The sequence below is a fragment of the Ovis canadensis genome, chromosome X, assembly GCF_042477335.2.
Source record: "Ovis canadensis isolate MfBH-ARS-UI-01 breed Bighorn chromosome X, ARS-UI_OviCan_v2, whole genome shotgun sequence".
Classification (NCBI taxonomy): Eukaryota; Metazoa; Chordata; class Mammalia; order Artiodactyla; family Bovidae; genus Ovis; species Ovis canadensis.
In genome coordinates, this window is record NC_091727.1 from 70,425,194 (window position 1) to 70,448,399 (window position 23,206).

General features: G+C 38.0%; 1 protein-coding gene across 1 annotated transcript in view; it reads left to right on the forward strand.

Annotated features, from left to right (window-relative positions):
- Positions 1-18,111, forward strand: part of ATP7A (ATPase copper transporting alpha) — a 151,271-nt gene extending 133,160 nt beyond the window's left edge. The window contains exons 16-23 of the mRNA XM_070291873.1: positions 2,775-2,957; positions 4,655-4,871; positions 9,659-9,805; positions 10,633-10,775; positions 12,269-12,472; positions 12,991-13,108; positions 15,147-15,249; positions 15,629-18,111. Coding sequence (XP_070147974.1) covers positions 2,775-2,957; positions 4,655-4,871; positions 9,659-9,805; positions 10,633-10,775; positions 12,269-12,472; positions 12,991-13,108; positions 15,147-15,249; positions 15,629-15,905 — 1,392 coding nt within the window. The 3' untranslated portion in view covers positions 15,906-18,111. The remainder of the gene's footprint in view (positions 1-2,774; positions 2,958-4,654; positions 4,872-9,658; positions 9,806-10,632; positions 10,776-12,268; positions 12,473-12,990; positions 13,109-15,146; positions 15,250-15,628) is intronic.
- Positions 18,112-23,206: the final 5,095 nt, after the last annotated feature.

Sequence of the window (23,206 nt, forward strand, 5' to 3'; positions counted from 1 at the left end):
ATCACTACAAACAAAGCTAGTGGAGGTGATGGAATTCCAGTTGCTGCTGCTGCTGAGTCACTTCAGTTGTGTCCGACTCTGTGCGACCCCATAGATGGCAGCCCACCAGGCTCCCCAATCCCTGGGATTCTCCAGGCAAGAACACTGGAGTGGGTTGCCATTTCCTTCTCCAATGCGTGGAAGTGAAAAGTGAAAGTGAAGTTGCCCAGTCCTGTCCGACTGTTAGTGACCCCATGGACTGCAGCCTTCCAGGCTCCTCCATCCGTGGGATTTTCCAGGCAAGAGTACTGGAGTGGGGTGCCATTGCCTTCTCCGGGAAGTCCAGTTGAGCTATTTCAAATCCTAAAAGATGATGCTGTGAAAGTGCTACACTCAATATGCTAGCAAATTTGGAAAACTCAGCAGTGGCCACAGGACTGAAAAAGGTCAGTTTTCATTCTAATCTCAAAGAAAGGCAATGCCATAGAGTGCTCAAACTGCTACACAATTGCACTCATCTCACATGCTGGTAAAGTAATGTTCAAAATTCTCCAAGTCAGGCTTCAACAGTATGTGAACTGTGAACTTCCAGATGTTCAAGCTGGATTTAGAAAAGGCAGAGGAACCATAAATCAAATTGCCAACATCCATTGCATCATCAGGAAAGCAAGAGAGTTGCCAAAAAAAATCTACTTTTGCTCTATTGGCTATGCCTAAGCCTTTGACTGTGTGGGTCACAACAAACTGTGGAAAATTCTTAAAGAGATGGGAGTACCGGAACACCTGACCTACCTCCTGAGAAATCTGTATACAAATCAAGAAGCAACAGTTAGAACTGGACGTGGCACAACAGACTGGTTCCAAATAGGAAATGTACTACATCAAGGCTGTATATTGCCACCCTGCTTATTTAGCTTGTATGCAGAGTACATCATGAGAAATGCTGGTCTGGATGAAACACAAGCTGGAATCAAGATTTCCGGGAGAAATATCAATAATTTCAGATATGCAGATGACACCACAGTTTATGGCAGAAAGCGAAGAAGAACTAAAGAGCCTCTTGATGAAAGTGAAAGAGGAGAGTGAGAAAGTTGGCTTAAAACTCAACATCAGAAAACTAAAATCATGGCATCTATTCCCATCACTTCATGGCAAATAGATGGGGAAACAGTGACAGACTTTATTTTGGGGGGGGGGGCTCCAAAATCATTGCAGATGGTGACTGCAGCCATGAAATTAAAAGACATTTGCTCCTTGGAGGAAGAGCTATGATCAACCTAGACAGCATATTAAAATGCAGATACATTACTTTGCCAGCATAGGTCCATCTAGTCAAAGCTATGGTTTTTCCAGTAGTCATGTATGGATGTGAGAGTTGGACTGTGAAGAAGGCTGAGTGCCGAAGAATTGATGCTTTTGAACTGTGGTGTTGGAGAAGACTCTTGAGAGTCCCTTGGACTGCAAGGAGATCCAACCAGTCCATTCTGAAGGAGATCAACCCTGGGATTTCTTTGGAAGGAATGATACTAAAGCTGAAACTCCAGTACTTTGGCCACCTCATGCCAAGAGTTGACTCATTGGAAAAGACTCTGATGCTGGGAGGAATTGGGGGCAGGAGGAGAAGGGGACGACCGAGGATGAGATGGCTGGATGGCATCACGGACTCGATGGACATGAGTCTGAGTGAACTCCAGAAGTTGGTGATGAACAGGGAGGCCTGGCGTGTTGCGATTCATGGGGTCACAAAGAGTCAGACACGACTGAGCGACTAAACTGAACTGAACTGAGCACCAAAAAATTGATGCTTTTGAACTGTGGTGTTGGAGAAGACTCTTGAGAGTCCCTTGGACTGCAAGGAGATCCAACCAGTCCATCCTAAAGGAAATCAGTCCTGAATGTTCATTGGAAGGACTGATGCTGAAGCTGAAACTCCAATACTTTGGCCACCTGTTGTGAAGAGCTGACTCATTTGAAAAAACCCTGATGCTGGGAAAGATTGAAGGTGCGAGGAGAAGGGGACGAGAGAGGATGAGATGGTTGAATGGCATCACCACCTCAATGGACATGAGTTTGAGTAAGCTCCAGGAGTAATGATGGACAGGAAGGCCTGGCGTGCTACAGTCCATGGGATTGGAAATATTTGGACGCGACTGAACTGAACTGAACTGATCTCTTCTCATCTTGGTTCCTCAAGCTATTCATTTCTCAAGGTTCGTTGTCTGAATTTACTGTGAGGCAACTATGTTCTCTAATTCCAGATTATTCCTCCTTGCTGCCTGATCTGATGTTCCCTCATTGATTTCCTGAGCTGTATTCTCTGGCCAAGCTTCTCATCTAGTCTCAATAAAGTCAAAGCAACCCAGGTTTTAGCTGGTGCACACTTCAAGTTAATTCCTCAATTGTAATTATTTACCTACTTCCCAGATTTTTTCCCCCTACAGATCTAAAATTCATTAGTATTGAAAGTCTTTTTCTTTCCCCAGAGGCACTAGAGGCCTAAGTTACCTATTAACAGTCAACTCTTAATGGGTAGTTCTAGCTATTTAACACATGTTCCCAGCACATTGAACATTTGCAAGGGAGGGTTATTAGGTGTAACTAACAATATTTCTTCCCTTATTCTCCCTTCTTTTTAGTCTCCCAAAGACCATTAAAGTCCAATTAAATCAAAGTCAGCTCATTAAGAAACAAAATAGTAATGTGTTTGTCACAGTAAACCTTCTTTCTCATTTCTGGAATGCTGATACTAAGAATTATGAAGTCATACAGTGCATTCTGCTTTGATTTTCTTACAGGTAAAGGTGGTGGTATTTGATAAAACTGGAACCATTACCCATGGAACCCCAGTAGTGAATCAAGTAAAGGTTCTAGTGGAAAGTAACAGAATGCCACGCAATAAGATCCTGGCTATTGTGGGAACTGCTGAAAGTAACAGTGAACACCCTCTGGGAGCAGCCATAACCAAATACTGCAAGCAGGTACAATTTTTCCCTTGTTTATTCATGATTTACATATATAATTCGTATGGAACTAGAGAGACTTGTGTTTTCTAATTTTGTTTTGTATGTCTTAATTTCTTCATACAGAAAAGTATAAAGATGAAAATTAACTGTAACCCTACAGCACAGATAACCTCAGTCAACTAAGAAATAAAAAAGAAATAATACATATTTATGGGAGGAAATTTTAGATAGTTCAGCATTACGTAATGAAAAAGGAAAGCCTCATTCCCTGCCCCTTTCCATAATTCCTCTCTCCAAAGTTTAACAAGTATTAACCTGTTAACAGGCTTTTTGAACAACAGCTTTATTGAGATAAAATTCACATACTCTAAAGTTCACGCTTGGAAAGTGTACAAGTCAATAATTTTCAGTATATTTACAAAAGTGTGCATCTGTTAACCATTTTTAGTGTATATACCAACATTTGTTATTTTTAAACTTTACATAGAAAGGTGATAATACAATGACCAGTCTTTGGTGTTTTTTAAAAATTTGTATTAAGTGATTTTTTCCTTATCAAGACATACAGATTTGCTTCATTATTTTTAATGCCTGTATTATATTCCATTGTATGATTGGCTTTTTGGCTCTTAAAACCTGTAGTTAACATCCTTGTCAGCTTTTTCAAGTTTATCTCTAATGTTTAATGCCTATCAATGTAATTGCTGGATCAAAGGATAGGTATAGTTAAATTTTGATGAATGCTACCAACGCTCAAATGGCAAATGTTATCAACACCCACACAAAAAGGTATACCAGTTTATACTTTTACCAGAAGTTGAATGACATTTCCCCGCATTCTCACTAACACTTAATTTTTCCAATTCAGTAAGTAAAAAATATTTATTCATTGACTGTTTACTTTGCATTGTCTTAATTGTGAATAAGGTTGAGCATCTTTCCACATGCGTATTGGTTATTTGCATTTCTTCCTATACCCTGTTTGCTTGTATCTGTTGCCTATTTTTTTCATAAGATTGTTTACCTTTTCTTATTGATTTGTATAAGTTCTTTGTAAATTATCTCACATAATTTTTCTGTTAAAATGTGGCAGTTTCACCATTGATGTTGCCATTTCTTTATTTGTTCTTTCCTTTTTACCTATTAACTATTACTGATCTGGCTTCTATACACCCAAATCAAACAATGGAGAGGACAAAGATATAAAGAGCCAGGAAACAGTGATGGTCACCAGAATTCTTTGGCTTACTAAGGACACAGAATCATACTAGAGAGGCCCTCTGGTAACTAAAGGCTCTGTTCTTTGTTACCCTTTGCCCTGTACTAAATAGAAAATCTAACTTGACAATAGAATTAAATATTTAACTTGTAATTCTCTACTGGAAAGGACAGAGAATATTGATAAACCTTCCACATTTTCTTCCCCTAAATTTGGTATAAATCTTATGGAATGGGATTTTTTTAAAGGATTATGAGGTTCTCCTGTAACTTTGAACATTATACTCAAAATGCTCTGTTCCTTTGTCCTTATCAAAACCCACTATCAAATAGGCAATGATAAGTGACAATTTTATTCTAAACATTTAGAATTAACCAGGCCTGTAGATTGTATCTAAACATTTAGAATTAACCAGCAATAATCTTTGATCTTGCTAATGATGACCTTGGATTGTTAGAACAGCAGAAGAAATCCTTCTGTTTCTATTTGTTAGGAGCTGGACACTGAAACCTTGGGTACCTGCATAGATTTCCAGGTTGTGCCAGGCTGTGGCATTAACTGTAAAGTCACCAATATTGAAGGCTTGCTACACAAGAATAACTGGAAGATAGAGGAAAATAATATTAAAAATGCATCCCTGGTTCAAATAGATGAGAGTAATGAACAGTCATCAACTTCGTCTTCCATGATTATTGATGCTCAGTTCTCAAGTAAGCTAATTTTTTTTTTTTTGTAGTACCACTTATGGGACAGTTATTAACAGGTATCTAACCTTATAAATTGAACTGTTACATAAGAAGCAAAGATTGGCATCATGGTTTCATTCTTGTAAATCAGTTTCACCACAGGCCTTCTAATTATTTCACAGAATTGCTTAAGAATGTTTTTCAACTTCACTCCTTGATTACAATAGAGGGTGATAACCCCTAGCTCTAGCTGATTTTCCATCTTAGTTCAGCTGTCTTTATTTCTCACCACAACTGCTCCAGACCTTTTGTATCTTTCACAAGCTCTTATGGCCTTCTCCCTAGTTCTCTAAGCAAATTGTCTGGCTTATTTTTCACACAGAAATTTAAGATTCTCAGACATGTGTTCTTTCCATTTCTTTTCTCTTTTTTTTGCCTAGAATGTTTCCGTTTTCAGAGAAAAAAGTATACCGTTTCTTACCTAATGAATCCCTTCATCTTTGGTCCAGATCTCACCCTCTCTTGATTCCTCAAGGACCTCACACTCTGTTATAGTATATCCCTTTGCTGCTTTTATTTTCCAACTCTTTGTCATAGCTCCTTCTCCTAAACATAGAAACATTTCTCCCATCAAAATCACTGTATTCCCATCTAGATTTTTGTCCCATCTGTCTGTCTTTTCGTTAATATCCAAGCTTCTAGAAGGACTAGTCGAAGCTGACTGAATTCACTGCACAGTCTGGCTTCGGCCCCATCCATACTAGTGAAACTATTTTAAGTTCACCAATGACCTTGTTTAGTCCCCTCTCCAGTGGTTAGTTTTCAGTCTTCATTGCTGCATGACTTCGCTAAGGCACTTGACAATGTTGACCATTTCTTCTTTCCTAAATTTTTTTTTCTCCCTTGATTCCATGACCCTGCTTTCTCTAGAGTCTTCTCTCACCAATTTGGCTGTTCTTTTTAATCTTCACCTGATTGCTCTTTTCTCCTCCTCTCAAATGTTGGGTGTCCTCAGAGTTTTGGTCTTTTGTCTTTTGCTGATTTTACATATTCTCTCTATATAATCTCGTTCATGCTTATTGCTTATTCTACCACTTGCAGGATTTCCACCGCCACTCTAAAATCCATATCTGCAGCAACGCCACTTTACCGAGTTTCTTGTTGGTCTATCCATCTGACCAAAACCAAGATATATATACCTAAGTGTACTTGCACCTCCCCACACATTTGTACTTGAGTAATTTTGCTAACATTCAAACCTGATTATATCACTTTCTGACTAATACCTTTTATTGCAGTGGTTTATAACCTATTTTTGAGTCATGAACCTTTGGAGGAATGAGATAAAAGCTATTCCCACTACTCAGAAAATTTCTGATTTGCACATTTGTATATATCCCTAAGCCCCTCCGTGGAAATCTGTTAAGGATCCTGGCTTTATAGGCTCTCCGTCTCTGACAGGACAAAGTCCAGTCTCTCTGTGTTTTGTTCAAGATCTGTTCCCCATGATATGTCTCCTGCCTCCCTGCACCACCCATCTTGTGTTTTTCCACTGTCACCCATGTACCCTGTGTTTTGTTCTTATGGAACTACTTAAAGTTTCTCTGTACATCGTGTCATTACATGCCTGTTAGATCACTTTATTTACTATTTTCTCATCTTTGAAGACTCAGCTCACATCTCTCTTTAGTGAAGCCTCCACTGACTGACATACATAGGCAGAGATATTTGCTCTTCCTTTTTAGTCATAACTATACTTTATCTGGCACACTGCATGATAATTCTTTATTTATCTGCCTGATTCTACTAAGTTGTGATTTCTTTATTATTTGTCTATGAATTCATAGTATCAAGCACACTGACACATAGTGATTTCGTTCATCTGACAGGTTTTATAAGCACTGTTCAAGATACTAAAGAATCAGCAGTGAGCAGAATAGACAAAGGCCCTATCTCATGGAGTTTACATTCCTGGTGAAAGAACGCTAGACAGTGTGCAAATAAGCAAGTAGAGTCTGGCTGATGGATAGTGCTATGAAGAAAATGAAGAAGAGCAAGTGGTATTGGGCATGCTAGGGAATGCTATTTTATATAGACTGACCAGGGTAGGCCTCATTGAGAAGGTGCTGTTTGAGCAAAAACCTAAGGCGAGGGAGGAAGAATATGTGAATATCTGTGACAAAAGCATTCCAGTTAGGAGGAATATTGAGTACAGAAGCCTTAAGTCAGTAGTGTGCTTGACTAGTTTGAGGAACCCTGTGGCTAGAACAGAGGAAATGATTGGACTTTGTAAGGAGTTTGGTTTTTACTGTGAGGTGGAAAGCCGTTGGAGAGTTTTGAGCATAGGAGTGACAGAATCTGACTTAATATTTTAAAAGTATTACTTGGGCTTCTTTGGTAAAAATATACTGTTTCCGTGGGTAGGGACAAGGACAGAAGCAAGGGGATAAGTTAGTGGGCTGTTGCCATAATCTAGGTAAAAGATGATGGCTTGGACCAATGTAATAACAGTAGAGGTTGTAAGAAGTGGTCAAATTCTGGATGTATCTTCTTTTTTTTGACCATGCCACGTGGCTTGTGGGATCTTAGTTCCTCCACCAGGAATCAAACCTGTGTACCTTTGCAATGGAAATCCTAACCACTGAACTGCCAGGGACTTCCCCAGGATGTATCTTGAATGGAGAGATGACTGATATATCTCACATATTGGAAATGGGGTATGAGAGAAACAAGAGTCAAGAATTAGACCAAAGTTTGCAGCCTAACCAATTTAGAAGGATGGGGTTACCATTCAAACAAGATGGAGATCACAGGAGAGATAATGTTGAGGAAAAGTGATTAGGAGTTCAGTTTTTGACATGTTAAGTTTGAGTGCCTGTTAGGTGTTCAAGTAGAGATGTGTAAATGTTCTGTCAAGGAGGCAGGTGGCTATACAAGTCTGTAGACTTGGGAGTCATCCATTTATAGATCTGTGCTATCCAGTGTGGTAGCTACTAGTTTCATGTGACTATTTAAATTAATTAAAATTTAGTTTAAAACTCAGCCCTTCAGCCATACTAGTCACATTTCAGTGCTCAATAGCCTCATGTTGTTAGCGTCTACTGTATTAAACAGCAGATGTAGAATATTTCTGTCATCACAGAAAGTTCTGTTGGACAGTGCTGATGATATAGGTGGTCTTTAAAGTGATGAGACTGCATAAAATCTTCAAAGAGTTGGGAATTCCCTGGTGGTCCAGTGGTTAGGGGGCTTCCACAGTGGTTCAGCAGTAGAGAATCCACCTGCAATGCGGGAGATATGGGTTCGATCCCTGGGTCAGGAAGATCTCTTAGAGGAGGGCATGGCAACCCACTCCAGTATTGCCTGGAGAATCCCATGGACAGAGGAGCCTGGTGGACTATAGTTCGTGGGGTCTCAAAGAGTCAGACATGACTGAAGCAACTGAGTATTCACACATGCCAGTGATTAGGACCAGGCACTTTGACTGCCATGGGCCTGGGTTCGATCCCTGGTCAGAGAACTAAGATTCTGTAAACCATGAGGTGAGCCCCCCCAAAAAAATCAGGAAATGAGAGTAGATTGGTGCGGAAGAGGTTTAAGGATTAAGCCCTGCAACACTACAAATTAAGAGGTCAGGGAGATGAAGAATGATCAGTAAAAAAAACAGAAGTGGTAGGAGGTAACTCATAAGAATGTGGTACTCTAGAAGCCAAATAAAGAAAGTATTTCAAGGAGAGAATGGTCAACTGTGTTAAATGCTAATAGGGCAAGTAAGATGAAGACTAAGAATTACCCTTTACATTTATTAAAGATCACTGGTGTTCCATATGAACAATTCTTTGGCATAAGAGAGACAAAAGTTCTATTGGAACAGGTTCACAGGAGAATGGGAAGCTGATACAGACAACACTGTAGGAGTTTTGCTATGAACAGAAGCAAAGAAATGGGGCAGTAGCTAGAGAGATAAATGAGATCTGTTTTGTTTTCTTTTTTAAAAATAGGACTGTGTGCAGCAGAAGTAGAAAATACGATAATGCAGAAGAGAGAGGAGAGAATTGTTGGGGAGAGATGTTCTGAAATAGGCAAAGGAGAGGGATCTATTTATGCAAGTGGAGAAGTTGGCCTTAAATAGGAGTTGGGGCTGTTTATAGTAACAGAAAAGAAACTAGATCAGTATGTACAGAGGCTTAGGTAGTTGGGTATATATGGCAATGAGAGCTTCTGGAAGTTCTTTTCTGATTGCTTTTATTTTCTTTCGGAAGTAAGAAGCACGTCATCATCTGTTATGAGAATGGGAGAAGAAAAGGTATAAAATAGCCATCTAGAAGGAATGGAGAATGAATGGACTAGGGAAATAATAGTAGCATTGCCAGAAAGCACTAAGGACCCACTTAAAGTTAGTAAGATATCATTGTAGTTCTGTGTTCTTATCTAACCATTGATGGTTGTACTGATGTACACTAAATATTTTTAACTTTATTCAGTTGTCATGGAAGATCATAAGGAAATGTTGAATGGAAAGCATCACCAAGAAAGTAATGCTTGAACTAGCTTTTAAGGAATATGATGCAATTTGGTATTTGGAGAGGAGAGGTGAGGACCTCCAGGTGGAGGCAGCAACGTGTGCAAAGGCCCAGAGGCATAGAAGAGCAGAGTGTCTTCCTTGAACATTTGGAAATCACTGTTATAGGCTATGTTCTACCAAAAAAACCAATGTAGTAACTGCAAGCTTAGAGAGGAAGAATGTCCCTAAAGGGTTGTTATAAATATTAAACGAGTTCACTAAATATTTCTTCTGTACTTTCTTTCAGATACTCTTAATGCTCAGCAGTACAAAGTTCTCATTGGCAACCGGGAGTGGATGATTAGAAATGGTCTTGCCATTAATAGTAATGTAAATGATTCCATGACTGAACATGAGAGAAGAGGTCGGACTGCTGTACTGGTAGCAGTTGATGGTAAGGTTTTCCTTAAGTACACTGTGACTCAGTGTTGTGATCTCAATTGTTTTCTGTGTATTTTTGAGAGACATCTGAACTATGAGGGTTATTCAAAAGCAGCCTGAATGCAAAATAAAAAGTGTCAGCAATACATAATTGTTACTGATTAATTTAAAATTATCTTGCATATGCCTGGCTTTTATTAAATTATTTCTTAGGGTAAGTTTATAGCTGTGAGATTAATTAGTTAACATTTATCATCTTTGCTAAGTATGAAGGTAGTATCTTTCTATGGCCTTTTTAGGTCCAGGAAAAAAGCAGAAAATACCATTTACTTTCATTTTTGAAATAAAATAGCTACTTGCAGTGATTTTTTTCCCCCAGTGTAAAATGCCAGTTTTGTTTTCATCCACCCCTTCACCTTTGAAAGGAAGAAAGTGTTGGGTTTCAGTTTCATTTGCCTTTAAATTAGCTGAAGTGTTTGGAGCTCTTGGCAATACTTCTCTAAAGGAAGAATGTAAGTCTTTTAGTATATCCAGTAAAGTTTATTTTCATTTTCCTATTATTACCTTCATTAGTAACCTCTACATCACTCTGAGATTTTCACAGCCAAGAATAGGGGCTTACTGTGGGGTTACTGTGGGGTTACTGTGGGGTTTGTGGTATTTTCACAACCAAGAATAGAGGCTTACTGTGGGGTTGTGTGGTCTTGGGGGTATTTGGAGTTAAGCTAAGCCCTGAACAACTTTGTTTAACAAAAATCATTTATTTCTGAAATTTTAAGTCAGAATATTATTCTGCTTTCACCATATTCCAAATTCTATTTTCTGCTGCTCCTATATTAGATGAGCTGTGCGGTTTGATAGCTATTGCTGATACAGTGAAGCCTGAAGCAGAACTGGCTGTCCATATTCTGAAATCTATGGGCTTAGAAGTAGTTCTGATGACTGGAGACAACAGTAAAACAGCTAGATCTATTGCTTCTCAGGTAATGGGTTTACTTAGTAGTTGGGGTGGGAGTATGTGTTAACTTCTAACTCTTCACGTACATTTTCTTTCTTGCCTTCAGGTGCTAAAGAATTGGTACTACCTATTATATTCATTATCCCTGAGTAGCCATACCTGGTTCCTTAAAAAAGAGTTGACATACTGTCTGCACAGGAAGGACTTTGTGCTTTTTTCTGGAACTGTTATAAGTAAAAAGCTATTTGCTTAATTCATGAGATGCTTAGTGACATTGTACACAGTTTCTGTTGATGCTTCCTTTGAAATGTTGCTCATAGTCTCTACCAGTGCTGCCAGCCTAAGCTAGGCTCTCATCCTCTCATGCCTAAAGTACAGCAGTAGCTCCACGCATGACCCTCTCTAGTCCATCCTGGATACCACTGATAGAATGAGCCATCTCTTCCGTAGCATTTTCCTGCTACTGATCCCCCACTTTTGCTTTCTCTTTAAAACTTTTCTCATGTTAGTCTTTTCTACTTTGGAATGCCTTCTCCCCTCTTGTATTGACTAATAGAAGTAATATATAAATACTGTCTTGTATAAAAAGATACAGAAGGATATAAAGTAAAAAGTTTGTCACCCTTTTCCCAAGCTCCCTGTCCAGCCCTCTCCCCTTACACTTTTTCATATACTTATTGTTCATGTACAGATGTATAGTTCTGGTATTTTCAATATAAATTGGATCATTTTTGTACAAATTGTTTAGCAGTTTACTTTCTTTCAGATAATAATATGTATGCCTTGTCCATGTCCGTGGAGCTTTGTCCATGTCTGAACATATAAAGTTACTTCATTCTTTCTACATCATTGCATTGAATTCCATGGTGTGAATGTATCATAATTGGCTTAACCATTCCTCTAATAAAAAATAATAATTTATGTGCTTTTGAAAATTTTGTTGTTACAACTAAGGCAGTAATATACATCCTTGGGCATACATCTTTTTATACATGTATAAGAATGTCCAAAATATAGCTAGGAGTGGAATTCCTTAACCAGATGACATGCACACTTTGATAGATGCTGGTACATGCCCTCCAAAATGACAGTACACATTTACATACCCACCAACAGTATCTAAGAGAGCTCATTTTCCTGTAGTCTTACTATCCCTAGATATTACTAATATTTTAAAATTTGGACATCTGGAAGGTGGAAAATGAACCATCATTGTTATGTATATAAAATCACTGTAAAATAATAAATATTTTATATAAAATATAACAGTTATATTTTAGGCCTTGTTGTTTTTGTTATTTAGTTGCTCAGTCATGTCTGACTCTTTTTGACCCCATGGACTGTATAGCCCACCAGGCTTCTCTGTCCATGAAATTTCCCAAGCAAGACCAGGGGTTGAACCTGCATCTCCTGCATTGGCAGACAGATTCTTTGCCACTGAACCACCAGGGAAGCCCTGTATTTCACATACTCAGTAATATTTCTTGAAATGAGTGGAGTTTGTTTTCCCTCATGTAGGTTGGCATTACTAAAGTGTTTGCTGAAGTTCTACCTTCCCACAAGGTTGCTAAGGTGAAGCAACTTCAAGAGGAGGGGAAACGGGTAGCAATGGTAGGAGACGGAATCAATGACTCCCCAGCTCTGGCCATGGCTAATGTTGGAATTGCTATTGGCACAGGCACAGACGTAGCCATTGAAGCAGCTGATGTGGTTTTGATAAGGGTAAGTCTGGTGGCCTGACCTTTGAGGAGTGTGAGACTGCTCTGCATGGTCAGAGATAATGTTGTATATTGAGCATATGACTCTGTCCTTCTAATTTCCATCCTCCTGGCCTTTGAGAAAGGGAGAATTCAGGATGGGAGTATGAGAAGTCTTAGTAATTACTTTCAGACTTTCTCAATTCAGGGGAGCAAATGAGAACAACAAGCTTCTAAATGAAGAATTAAATTTAGGAATATGCATAGAACACAATTATCTTCAGCAAGTACTTGCTGAAGTTATTTTAGTGGGGTTTAGTCCCTGTACCAGCATACAACCCTAAAAGTGTTTTCAGAACCCTGAGAAAAAAATTCTGAAAAACCTCTTCCAAGACTGACTCAAATTTTTAGCACTATCTGAGATTTGAGTTAATTCACATATTTCCTTAAGATACATATCATCTTTGTCATACATAGTATCAAATACAAGTTACTAGTTAAGTTAGAATCTGTTGTTAATATCATAAATATTTCTGTTCTCAGAATGATCTTCTGGATGTAGTGGCAAGTATTGATTTATCAAGGAAGACAGTCAAGAGGATTCGGATAAATTTTGTCTTTGCTCTAATTTATAATCTGATTGGAATTCCTATAGCTGCTGGTATGTGATGGTTAACTTGTATTGCTTTTTTCCTGAAGTCGTTAGATGCCTACCATATTGGAAGTTTTACTCTTCTTCTTACTAGTTTTGAGCCCAGTTTTGTATGTAGCCTGCTGGTATGGTGAGAGAGAATATTAAAGTGAAAGTGAAAGTCACTCAGTCATGTCCTACTCTTTGCGACCCCATAGACTATATAGTCCATGGAATTCTCCAGGCCAGAATACTGCAGTGGGTAGCCTTTCCTTTCTCCAGGGGATCTTCCCAACCCAGGGATCAAACCCAGGTCTCCTGCATTGCAGGCAGATTCTTTACCAGCTGAGCCACAAGGGAAGCCCAAGAATACTGGAGTGGGTAGCCTATCCCTTCTCCAGTGGATCTTCCCAACCAAGGAATTGAACCAGAGTCTCCTGCATTGCGGGCAGATTCTTTACCAACTGAGCTATCAGGGAAAATCAGTAATTTAAATTTTCAGCATTTTCATTATGCCTTAAAATGTATAATCATTCAGACAGGTTTATTTTATTTTACCGTTTTTCCCCTCCAACTTTGTATTTTGAAATTTTCAAACCTACGAAAGGGAAAAAATGATATAATAAAATCTGTATACCCTTCACCTAAATTCACAGTCAATATATCTTGCCACATTGCTTCATCTCTTTCTCCATATGTACTTATTTACTTGGTCATTTATTATTTTTGCTGAAGAGAATAAATTTACCTTTAATCTCACTACCCAAATACAACTACTGTTGGTATTTTAGTTTGTACATGTCTTTCTGATCTTTTTTACTCTGTATCAGTTTTTATCTTGTTTCATTTTTGTAATTGTAACATACAGAGAATGTTCTTAATGTTTTAAAATACCAACAGTTTTTTTAGGTTGGGGAGCCAGGGGTGTGTGTGTGTGTGTGTGTGTGTGTGTGTGTGAGAGAGAGAGAGAGAGAGAGATTGAACAAAAGAATATGACCCCCCCAAAAGCAGGTTACAATTATTTAATAAGCATCTGATCATCCCTGTTACCTAGGGGCTTGGTAGGTGTTAACAATAACATGAGAAAAATAGTTATCAGACTTCCCTGGTGGTCCAGTGATTAAGAATCCTCCTGCCAGTTCAGGGGACACGGGTTCAATCTTCCCTGGTCTGGGAAGATCCCAAATGCCATGGAGCAACTAAGCCTGTGAGCCAGAACTACTGGAGCCCATGCTTCTCAATTACTGAAGCCATCACAGTGAGAAGCCTGTGCACTGCAGTGAAGAGTAGCCCCTGCTTGTTGCAACTAGAGAAAGCCCATGTACAACAATGAAGACCCAGCACAATCAAAAATAAATAAAAACTAAATAATTTTTTTAAAAAAGAAAGAAAAATAATTATCACTTTCTTTTTGTTCTCTCTGGTTAGAGAGCCAAAGATGAACATGAAGAACATGAGAACAATTACAAAGCTGGTTATCAACAGGGAAACACAGATACAGAGAGGACAAAGTAAAAGAACAAAGTCCAGGGAGATTAATTCATGGAGCAAGTTATTTATGAAAAATTATACAAGTAATATATGGTCACTGTAGAAAAAGTATAAAAATACAGATTAGTACATAAAAAACTACAAGTACAGTAAGTCTATCTCATCTCTATCATTTGAACAAATTTTAAAATGTCTGTCAAAACCAAGTGTAGATAAGTTTGTAGAATATGAACTCTAATACATTATTGGGGGGTTTGTGATCTGGTATAGCCACTTTGGAGAGCAACTGAGAAGCATCTACCTAAAGTTGAAGGTGTGCCCATGTTATAATCCAGCTGTTTCACCTCTAGGTATGTACCCTAGGGAAGTTCTCAAACATACACAAGGAGACATGTACAAGAATGTTCACAGCAACACCGTGTTAGTGAAAAATTGGCAATGACATAAATCTATACCAACAGGAGGATAAATTGCTGATTAAATATTGAGGAAGGAAATGTTTATATATATGTATTAGGAACACATTGGTAATGTGTTTAGTACTGTCTGCTCTAATTAATCCAAACTTATTTCCTAGGAGTTTTTATGCCCATTGGTTTGGTTTTGCAGCCCTGGATGGGATCTGCTGCAATGGCTGCTTCATCTGTTTCAGTAGTACTTTCTTCACTCTTCCTTAAACTGTAAGTATAATGACTTGCTCACGCTTCTCTTTTGTATTCCTTTTATCATCCACAGTCAGTCTTGCTAGGTTTTATTCTTGTATTGATTAATGATAAGCCCAAACTGTTTTTAATAATAAATATTAACTTTATGTAATTATCACCTTGTGTAGTCTATACAGAGCAACCACAAGCACTGAGGGGTGTAATATCTAGTACACTGGCTCTGAGAAGTAGGATTTCTGATCATGTGACCTCATACAACTCCTTTTGAGCTAATTTCCTAGCAGGGACCACCTTTATACATTTCATACTATCCAAATCTCTTCATTTTTGAATGTAACAAGTGCCTGGTTCACATTTGATTATTTCAAACTAGTATACTTTTGCATCTTTCCAGTTACAGGAAACCAACTTACGAGAATTATGAACTACATGCCCGAAACCAAATGGGACAGAAAAGTCCTTCAGAAATAAGTGTTCATGTTGGAATAGATGATACCTCAAGAAATTCTCCTAAACTGGGTTTGCTGGACCGAATTGTTAATTACAGTAGAGCCTCCATAAATTCACTACTATCTGATAAACGATCACTGAACAGCGTTGGTACCAGTGAACCTGACAAGCATTCACTCCTGGTCGGAGACTGCAGGGAAGATGACGACAGTGCGTTATAACAGGCCACAGAGAATGCTGCTAGATGGTGTTGTCCTGCACTGACACAGTATTCATGATCACCTTAGCTTTTTAAAATATTGCAAGGCTTTATGTTGGTCTCATGCTCTCATTTTAGGGAATCTGTTTGAATTGCATTTGTCTGATGGCAAAAATATCTTTTTCAGGGCATCAGCTCAGAACCTAGCTTTATTGAAAATGAAATTCCAGTATTTTTTGTTTTCACTAGCAACAGATAAGGCAGAGCAGTGAGGTTTACAAGTCCTACAGCTGAAGATGTTGAATTGCTGCTGAAGTCATAAATAATTTTTTATTTGACTAAAAGTTCAAGAAAAAATAATTAAACATTGTAAAATTTGAGTGCATAATCTTGAGATTCTTGAGCCCTTCTCCCTGCCTGCCAGATTAGGGAGCAGTGGCTTTCAAAGCACTGTATAAAACATCTAGTTTTTGAAGGAAAACAGTAGAAATTGTTTAAAAATAGACGTGCCTTGTTTATTACAGACTTTCTTCCCCTCTTATTCTCCCTGCATCTTGGTTTTTGTGGTTGCTTTCTTAGATGCCCCAGTGTGTTTACTTTTGTTATGTTCTTTCAAGTGAGCTAAGTGTAGATAGCTTCTCATTGACAAAAGTAACTGATGACTTTTCCAGTACCTTCTTTGTTTCTTTATCTTGTAGTTCAAAGACCTTAAGGGCCTATACACTACATAGTTCCCTGCTTCCCATCTTTCCACTGTTAAAAAAAAATACATCAGATTCTTCCTTCAGTGACTCCTTCAGTTCAGTTCATTTCAGTTCAGTTGCTTAGTTGGGTCTGACTCTTTGCGACCCCATGAATCGCAGCACGCCAAGCTCCCTGTCCATCTCCTGGAGTTCACCCAAACTCACGTCCATTGAGTCAGTGATGCCATCCAGCCATCTCATCCTCTGTCGTCCCCTTTTCCTCCTGCCCCCAATCCCTCCCAGCATCAGAGTCTTTTCCAATGAGTCAACTCTTCACATGAGGTGGCCAAAGTATTGGAGTTTCAGCTTTAGCATCAGTCCTTCCAAAGAACACCCAGGGCTGATCTCCTTTAGAATGGACTGGTTGGATCTCCTTGCAGTCCAAGGGACTCTCAAGAATCTTCTCCAACACCACAGTTCAAAAGCATCAATTCTTTGGCACTCAGCTTTCTTCACACTCCAACTCTCACATCCATACATGACCACAGGAAAAACCATAGCCTTGACTAAATGGACCATTGTTGGCAAAGTAATATCTCTGCTTTTCAATAAGCTGTCTAGGTTGGTCATAACTTTTCTTCCAAGGAGTAAGCATCTTTTAATTTCATGGTTGCAGTCACCATCTGCAGTGATTTTGGAGCCGAAAAAGATAAAGTCTGACACTGTTTCCACTGTTTCCCCATCTATTTGCCATGAAGTGATGGGACCGGATGCCATAATCTTAGTTTTCTGAATGTTGAGCTTTAAGCCAACTTTTTCACTTTCCTCTTTTACTTTCATCAAGAGGTTCTTTAGTTCCTCTTCACTTTCTGCCATAAGGGTGGTGTCATCTGCATATCTGAGGTTATTGATATTTCTCCCAGCAGTCTTGATTCCAGTTTGTGCTTCTTCCAGCCCAGCGTTTTTCATGATGTACTCTGCATGTAAGTTAAATAAGCAGGGTGACAATATACAGCCTTGACGTACTCCTTTTCCTATTTGGAACCAGTCTGTTGTTCCATGTCCAGTTCTAACTATTGCTTCTTTACCTGCATACGCTCTGTGTAATCTTTCAGTTCACTCCTGCTGAGTTCAGCTATAAGTTCTTAGTATTTCAGCCTCTATTCAGGAACTTAAGATTTTGTACCACTTCTACAATTGATTTTTTTTTTCCCAAAAGATTGACACTACCATCTTTAACATATACTGGTCATAAAGTTACCTTGTTGTTATTCTTGCTGTTGTTCAGTCACTCAGTCACATCTAACTCTATGCCACCCCATGGATTGCAGCATGCCAGGTTTCACTGTCCTTCACCATCTCCCAGAGCTTGCTCAAACTCATGTGTATGAAGTCAGTGATGTCATCCAACCATCTCATCTTGTGTTGTCCCCTTCTCTTCCTGCCGTGAATCTTTGCCAGCATCAGAGTCCTTCCCAGTGAGTCATTTCTTCACATCAGATGGCCAAAGTATTGGATCTTCAGCTTCAGCATCCATCCTTCCAATGAATATTCAGGACTGATTTCCTTTAGGATTGACTGGCTTGATCTCCTTGTAGTCCAAGGGACTCTCAAGAGTCTTCTCCAACACCACAGTTTAAAAGCATCAATTCTTCGGTGCTTAGCTTTCTTTATGTCCAACTCTCACATCCATAAGTAACTACTGGAAAAACCACACCTTTGACTATATGGACCTTTGTTGGCAAAGTAATATCTCTGCTTTTTAATATACTGTCTAGATTGGTCATAGCTTTTCTTCCAAGGAACAAGTGTCTTTTAATTTCATAGCTATGGTCACAGTCTGTGTGTGGAACCCAAGAAAATAAAGTCTGTCACTGTTTCCATTTATTCCCCATCTACTTGCCCTGAAGTGATGGGACTAAATGCCATGATATTCGTTTTTTGAATATTGAGTTTTATTTTTTAGAAAGTTTATTTTCCATCAACCAAATTTCCATTTTGGTGGAAGTTTGTGGAAGTTCTACAAGTGTGGAAGAGCAGCTTACGACCACTCAGTGGTGGTTCCTACCCATTCCGTGGCCTGGGCGGTGGGGGCTGCAGACCAGTCTTCAGTGGAAGGCTGAGCACTCCACTGAGTTTTAAGTCAGCTTTTTCACTGTCCACTTTGACTTTCATCTAGAGGCTGTTGAGTTCCTCATCACTTTCTACCGTAAGTGTGGTGTCATCTGCATATCTGAGGTTGTTGATATTTCTCCTGCCAGTCTTGATTCCAGGTTGTGCTTCATCCATCCTGACATTTCGCATGATGTACTCTGCATATAAGTTAAACAAGCAGGGTGACAATATATAGCCTTGATGTACTCCTTTCCCAACTTGGAACCAGTCTATTGTTCCTTGTCTGGTTCTAACTGTTGCTTCTTGACCTGCATACAGGTTTCGCAGGTGGCAGTTAAGGTGGTCTGGTACTCCCATTTCTTTAAGAATTTTCCACAGTTTGTTTTGATCACAAAGTCAAAGGCTTTAGTGTAGTCAATGAGGTAAAAGTAGATGTTTTTCTAGAATTCTCTTGCTTTTTTCTTTGATCCACTGGATATTGGCAATTTGGTCTCTGGTTCCTCTGCCTGTTCTAAATCCAGCTTGAACATCTGGAAGTTCTTGGTCCACATACTGTTGAAGCCTGGTGTGGAGAATTTTGAGCATTACTTTACTAGCATGTGAAATGAGTGCAGTTGTACGGTAGGTTGAACATTCTTTGACATTACCCTTCTTTGGGATTGGAATGAAAACCTGGATTCACTAAATCTGTCCTTTTTGGAGAGAATACAAGACATTAGCTGATATTTATAATTTAATAGATTTTAATTTTCTTATTGTTTTAGATAATCTCTCAAAATGACTTTAAAATAATATCATTACACTAAGCTGCTTTTTCCAAAAACTGTACTAAATTGTAATACAGAAATGAGAATTTCCCTAGGTTATGATACCTTTTAGCCAAATCTATATTTGTCTGTAGTTTAAAATATTTGCATTTGCTAGTTAGTGTGATTGGCAGATTTATGGGCTTCTCATTGGCATATAAACTTAGAAATTGCCCTGTGAGTGCCTGAGAGTTAATACATTGGTCAGAGGTCTGGTACTTGTATGACTATTTAAACTAATTTGTTATCTGCAAGGTGGATTTCAGATGCAGAATATGTAAGTGAAAAAAACTCATAAGTTCCTAATGTCTAGTCCCATTGTCACATGTAAAGCTGCTAACTCAATGCCTAGCACATAAGATTTATACTCAGTAAATATTAGTTATTATATCCCCTTGAGGTCAGCAATAAATATTAAAAATTGTTTTTACAGAGCAGAGTCAAATCATGTGGGAGTAGGGGATGGGTTTCTTCTTCCCCAACTTCCTTTTTCTCTTGTTCTTTCATACAGACTCAAAAAGTTTACAACATAATTCTACATTGACTTTTAAGATTTGGAAAAGATCTTGTTTTTATCTCAGCTATCTTAAAAAGAGAACTAAAATGTGATGAAGGTGCTTTTAATCTAGAAAAGCAAACCAATTTTAATGAAGTATGAATGAATTTGTATGTCTAGGCTCTTTTTAGACCAATGCCTATGCCATCCTCCATGCTTTCAATTTGAATTTTAATACTTGTTTTTTATTTCAATCCCAGTGGTCCATCATACCATAACTTGTTTCTTCTAGAAGAAATAGCTAATACAAAAAAAATGTATAATAGAGACTTTTGAAAAAAGAGACACCTTTCCCCTCATTCTCATTGCTGTCTCTCTGAAGCACTTGAACATAGTCAGTTACTACTTTTATTTCATGTGTGTGTTAGAGTTGTCCATTTGGCCCCACATGCCAAGAGATGCACACCATAGGACAATGAGAAGAGAGCCTATATAATCTCAGAAAAATCAATAATATAATTTAGCCTTTTGTACAGGAATAGAAAACATGCCATTTCAAAAGAATCCTGCTTTAAATATCTGTCACTATCTTTGAATTCTCTTCCACAAGTCTCTTGAAATTCTGAGCTCCTATTAGCTTCATAGAGCACCTGTAGTCACCAAAGAGAGAGGTGATATACGGAGGGGATCAAAACCCCTGCTTTGAGTTAGTAACTAGCTTTAGGTAATTATTTACTAATAAGAACAAACTTTATAAATGTGTGCATATGCATCTGTGTTTACTCGTATCATACACATATACACGTTACCATATAGAAGGAAATGGATTTATATTTGAATTTGATATTAGACTATTTGAAGTTCGTTTTTTGTTGTTTCTTCGTCAGTCTTCTGTATTCATTCAGCAACCATGCCCTCAGTCTGATGATAACAAGGATGTTGTCATATCCAGTGCTGATTCAGACTCAACTAAGGGGCATCTTTTATCTTAAATACCCAAAGATGCCTTTTAAAATTCAAAGGTTAAAACATAACTATTTAGTGTCATTGTCTAAAGAAGTATGGTTGTCAGTTGTGAGAATAGAAGTGTTATTTTTCCTAGTTTAGTATCAACATTTTAGAGTATTAGATTTGATGCCTTGTGAACAAATAATTTTATACTTTGCTTTAACTTTTTAAAAGTTATTCTATTGGATGTATTCCTTGTTAAGAATACTTAAAATTGCGTTGTAGACAAAATGTTTCCAAAAATTTAAATGTCCATATCTTTTATATATGCAGCTTAAAAATCAAAAATGTATGTTCTTAGAGAAATTTTTCCATTACTTGTGGATCTTGCTTTAAAATTATTTTCCTTAATATTTATTTTACTCTATTTTATTATTTTCTTTGGGTGAGGCATCTGGTTACTGGTTGTTTTAATAAAATAAAAACATTTCTGGCCTCACTCCTTTTAGATTTTTTTTCTTTTCTATATTTTAAAAATACTGTTTTACCAAATATAAAATATTTAGATTCATGCCAAATTATTAGCTATTTTTACACTAACTTTCTGTAGTCTTTCTGAAAGTTTATCTGGTATGGGTAACCAGATAAAATACAAAAGCACGAATTCTTGTTCTTCAGTAAAAAGAGCTTCTGTAATGACATTGATAATAAATGCCTTTTATAGCCAAAACCAGGCGTCTCAATCTTATGCTTTTAGTTAAAGAAATGTTTAATTAACCATTGTTGAACATTAATTAATACCCAAAACATCAGTGGACGATGTTGTGCAATAATCATCTACTGTAGATAAGATATTCAGTAGTTTGTTCTTCCATAAGCATGCAACTGATCATATTTCTGCCAAGGATGTGCCTTCAATTTTACAATTATAGTATTCTAAAAAAAATTTTTTTTGTCAGTGTCTATTTTGTTATATCATCCAACTCCTCTACCAGAAGTTCCAAACTACCTTGTGGTTTTGGTGTCTTTTTTTTTTTTTTTAATCAACAATGGGGCAGGATTGGAGGCAGTACCACACATTCACTAAGAGTGAGAGGAGAGAAATCTGTTTTCCTTCAGACTTCACTCCTCTTGCTGTATCTTTTAGTGATGATAAGAAACAAAGGAATATAACTGTCCTCCTTTCCTTCATAGCCTGTAATACTTTCTTTATAGATTGTCTACCCTAAGTGAGCTAAATGGAGACAAGAGCTTTTCTAGCAACTGGGGAGTCCTATTTGTGTATGAGGATCCCACCCAAAATATATTCCCATACCTAACACTTATTCAAGTTAAGGAAGGGTTTTAAACTTATTTGTAAGGAAAAACTAAGTTTTATTTCCCTCTCAAATCCTTGGGATTATTCAGGGTATGAAAATAAGATTAAAAATGAAAGCAGAATAAAAAAAATCACTGAGGTATCTGCTTGGCTGGCCAGCCCTCTTTCCTATTGGAGTCTTGACTGACCTCTGAGAAAGACGTCAGGTTTCAAAACCTCCCAGACAAAACCAAAACAAAACAAAGAAGCCAGAAACCTGTTGGGGGAGGCTTTAAAGGCCCTGCTAAAATTCAGATAGAGATGAGAGATTGGGCTGCTGCTTTCACAAATTTGACTAGAGCCAGTGAGCCCTAGTCAAATTTGTGAATTGCTTAATGCTTCCTTTTCATAGATGTGACCACTAGTTGTGGAAATGAGTGATGAGTAAGGTGTGAAAGGCAAGGTTCTTGAGGACAAGGTTTAAATGAAATTGCTAGTATAAACAGGATCACATGCAATTTAAATCTGAAAACTTCCATGCAGGTAGTTCTCTGAAAAAGTTTGAAATAGTCTGGCATATTGTGTCTATTGCCCTCGAATGGCCCCCAGCTTTTCATTGTCAAAGCCCTTCCCCCAACCCCCAGGCCTGTCTGTAAACTCAAGTGCTGCCATTACTTGAGCATTATTTGCTTAACCCTCACCCAATCAAAATTTCAATTTCTTCATTGCAGTTATTAGAATCACATAATAAAAAACTGAGATTAATTCATTCTAAAGTACTAATGACCTTTAGATCTAGCCAGAAGTATTAGCAATTACTTTAAAAGATTATTTTAAATCCAAATAACTTTATTGAAATGAAAAACAACAGGCCATGTAGAAGGGGTCATATTGTAGAACACAGAATCAGTTGTAAGCTCTTCTTCCTTCTTGTAGCTTTTTACCTTTCACTTTTGCATCCACTGTTTCTTTTCTTTA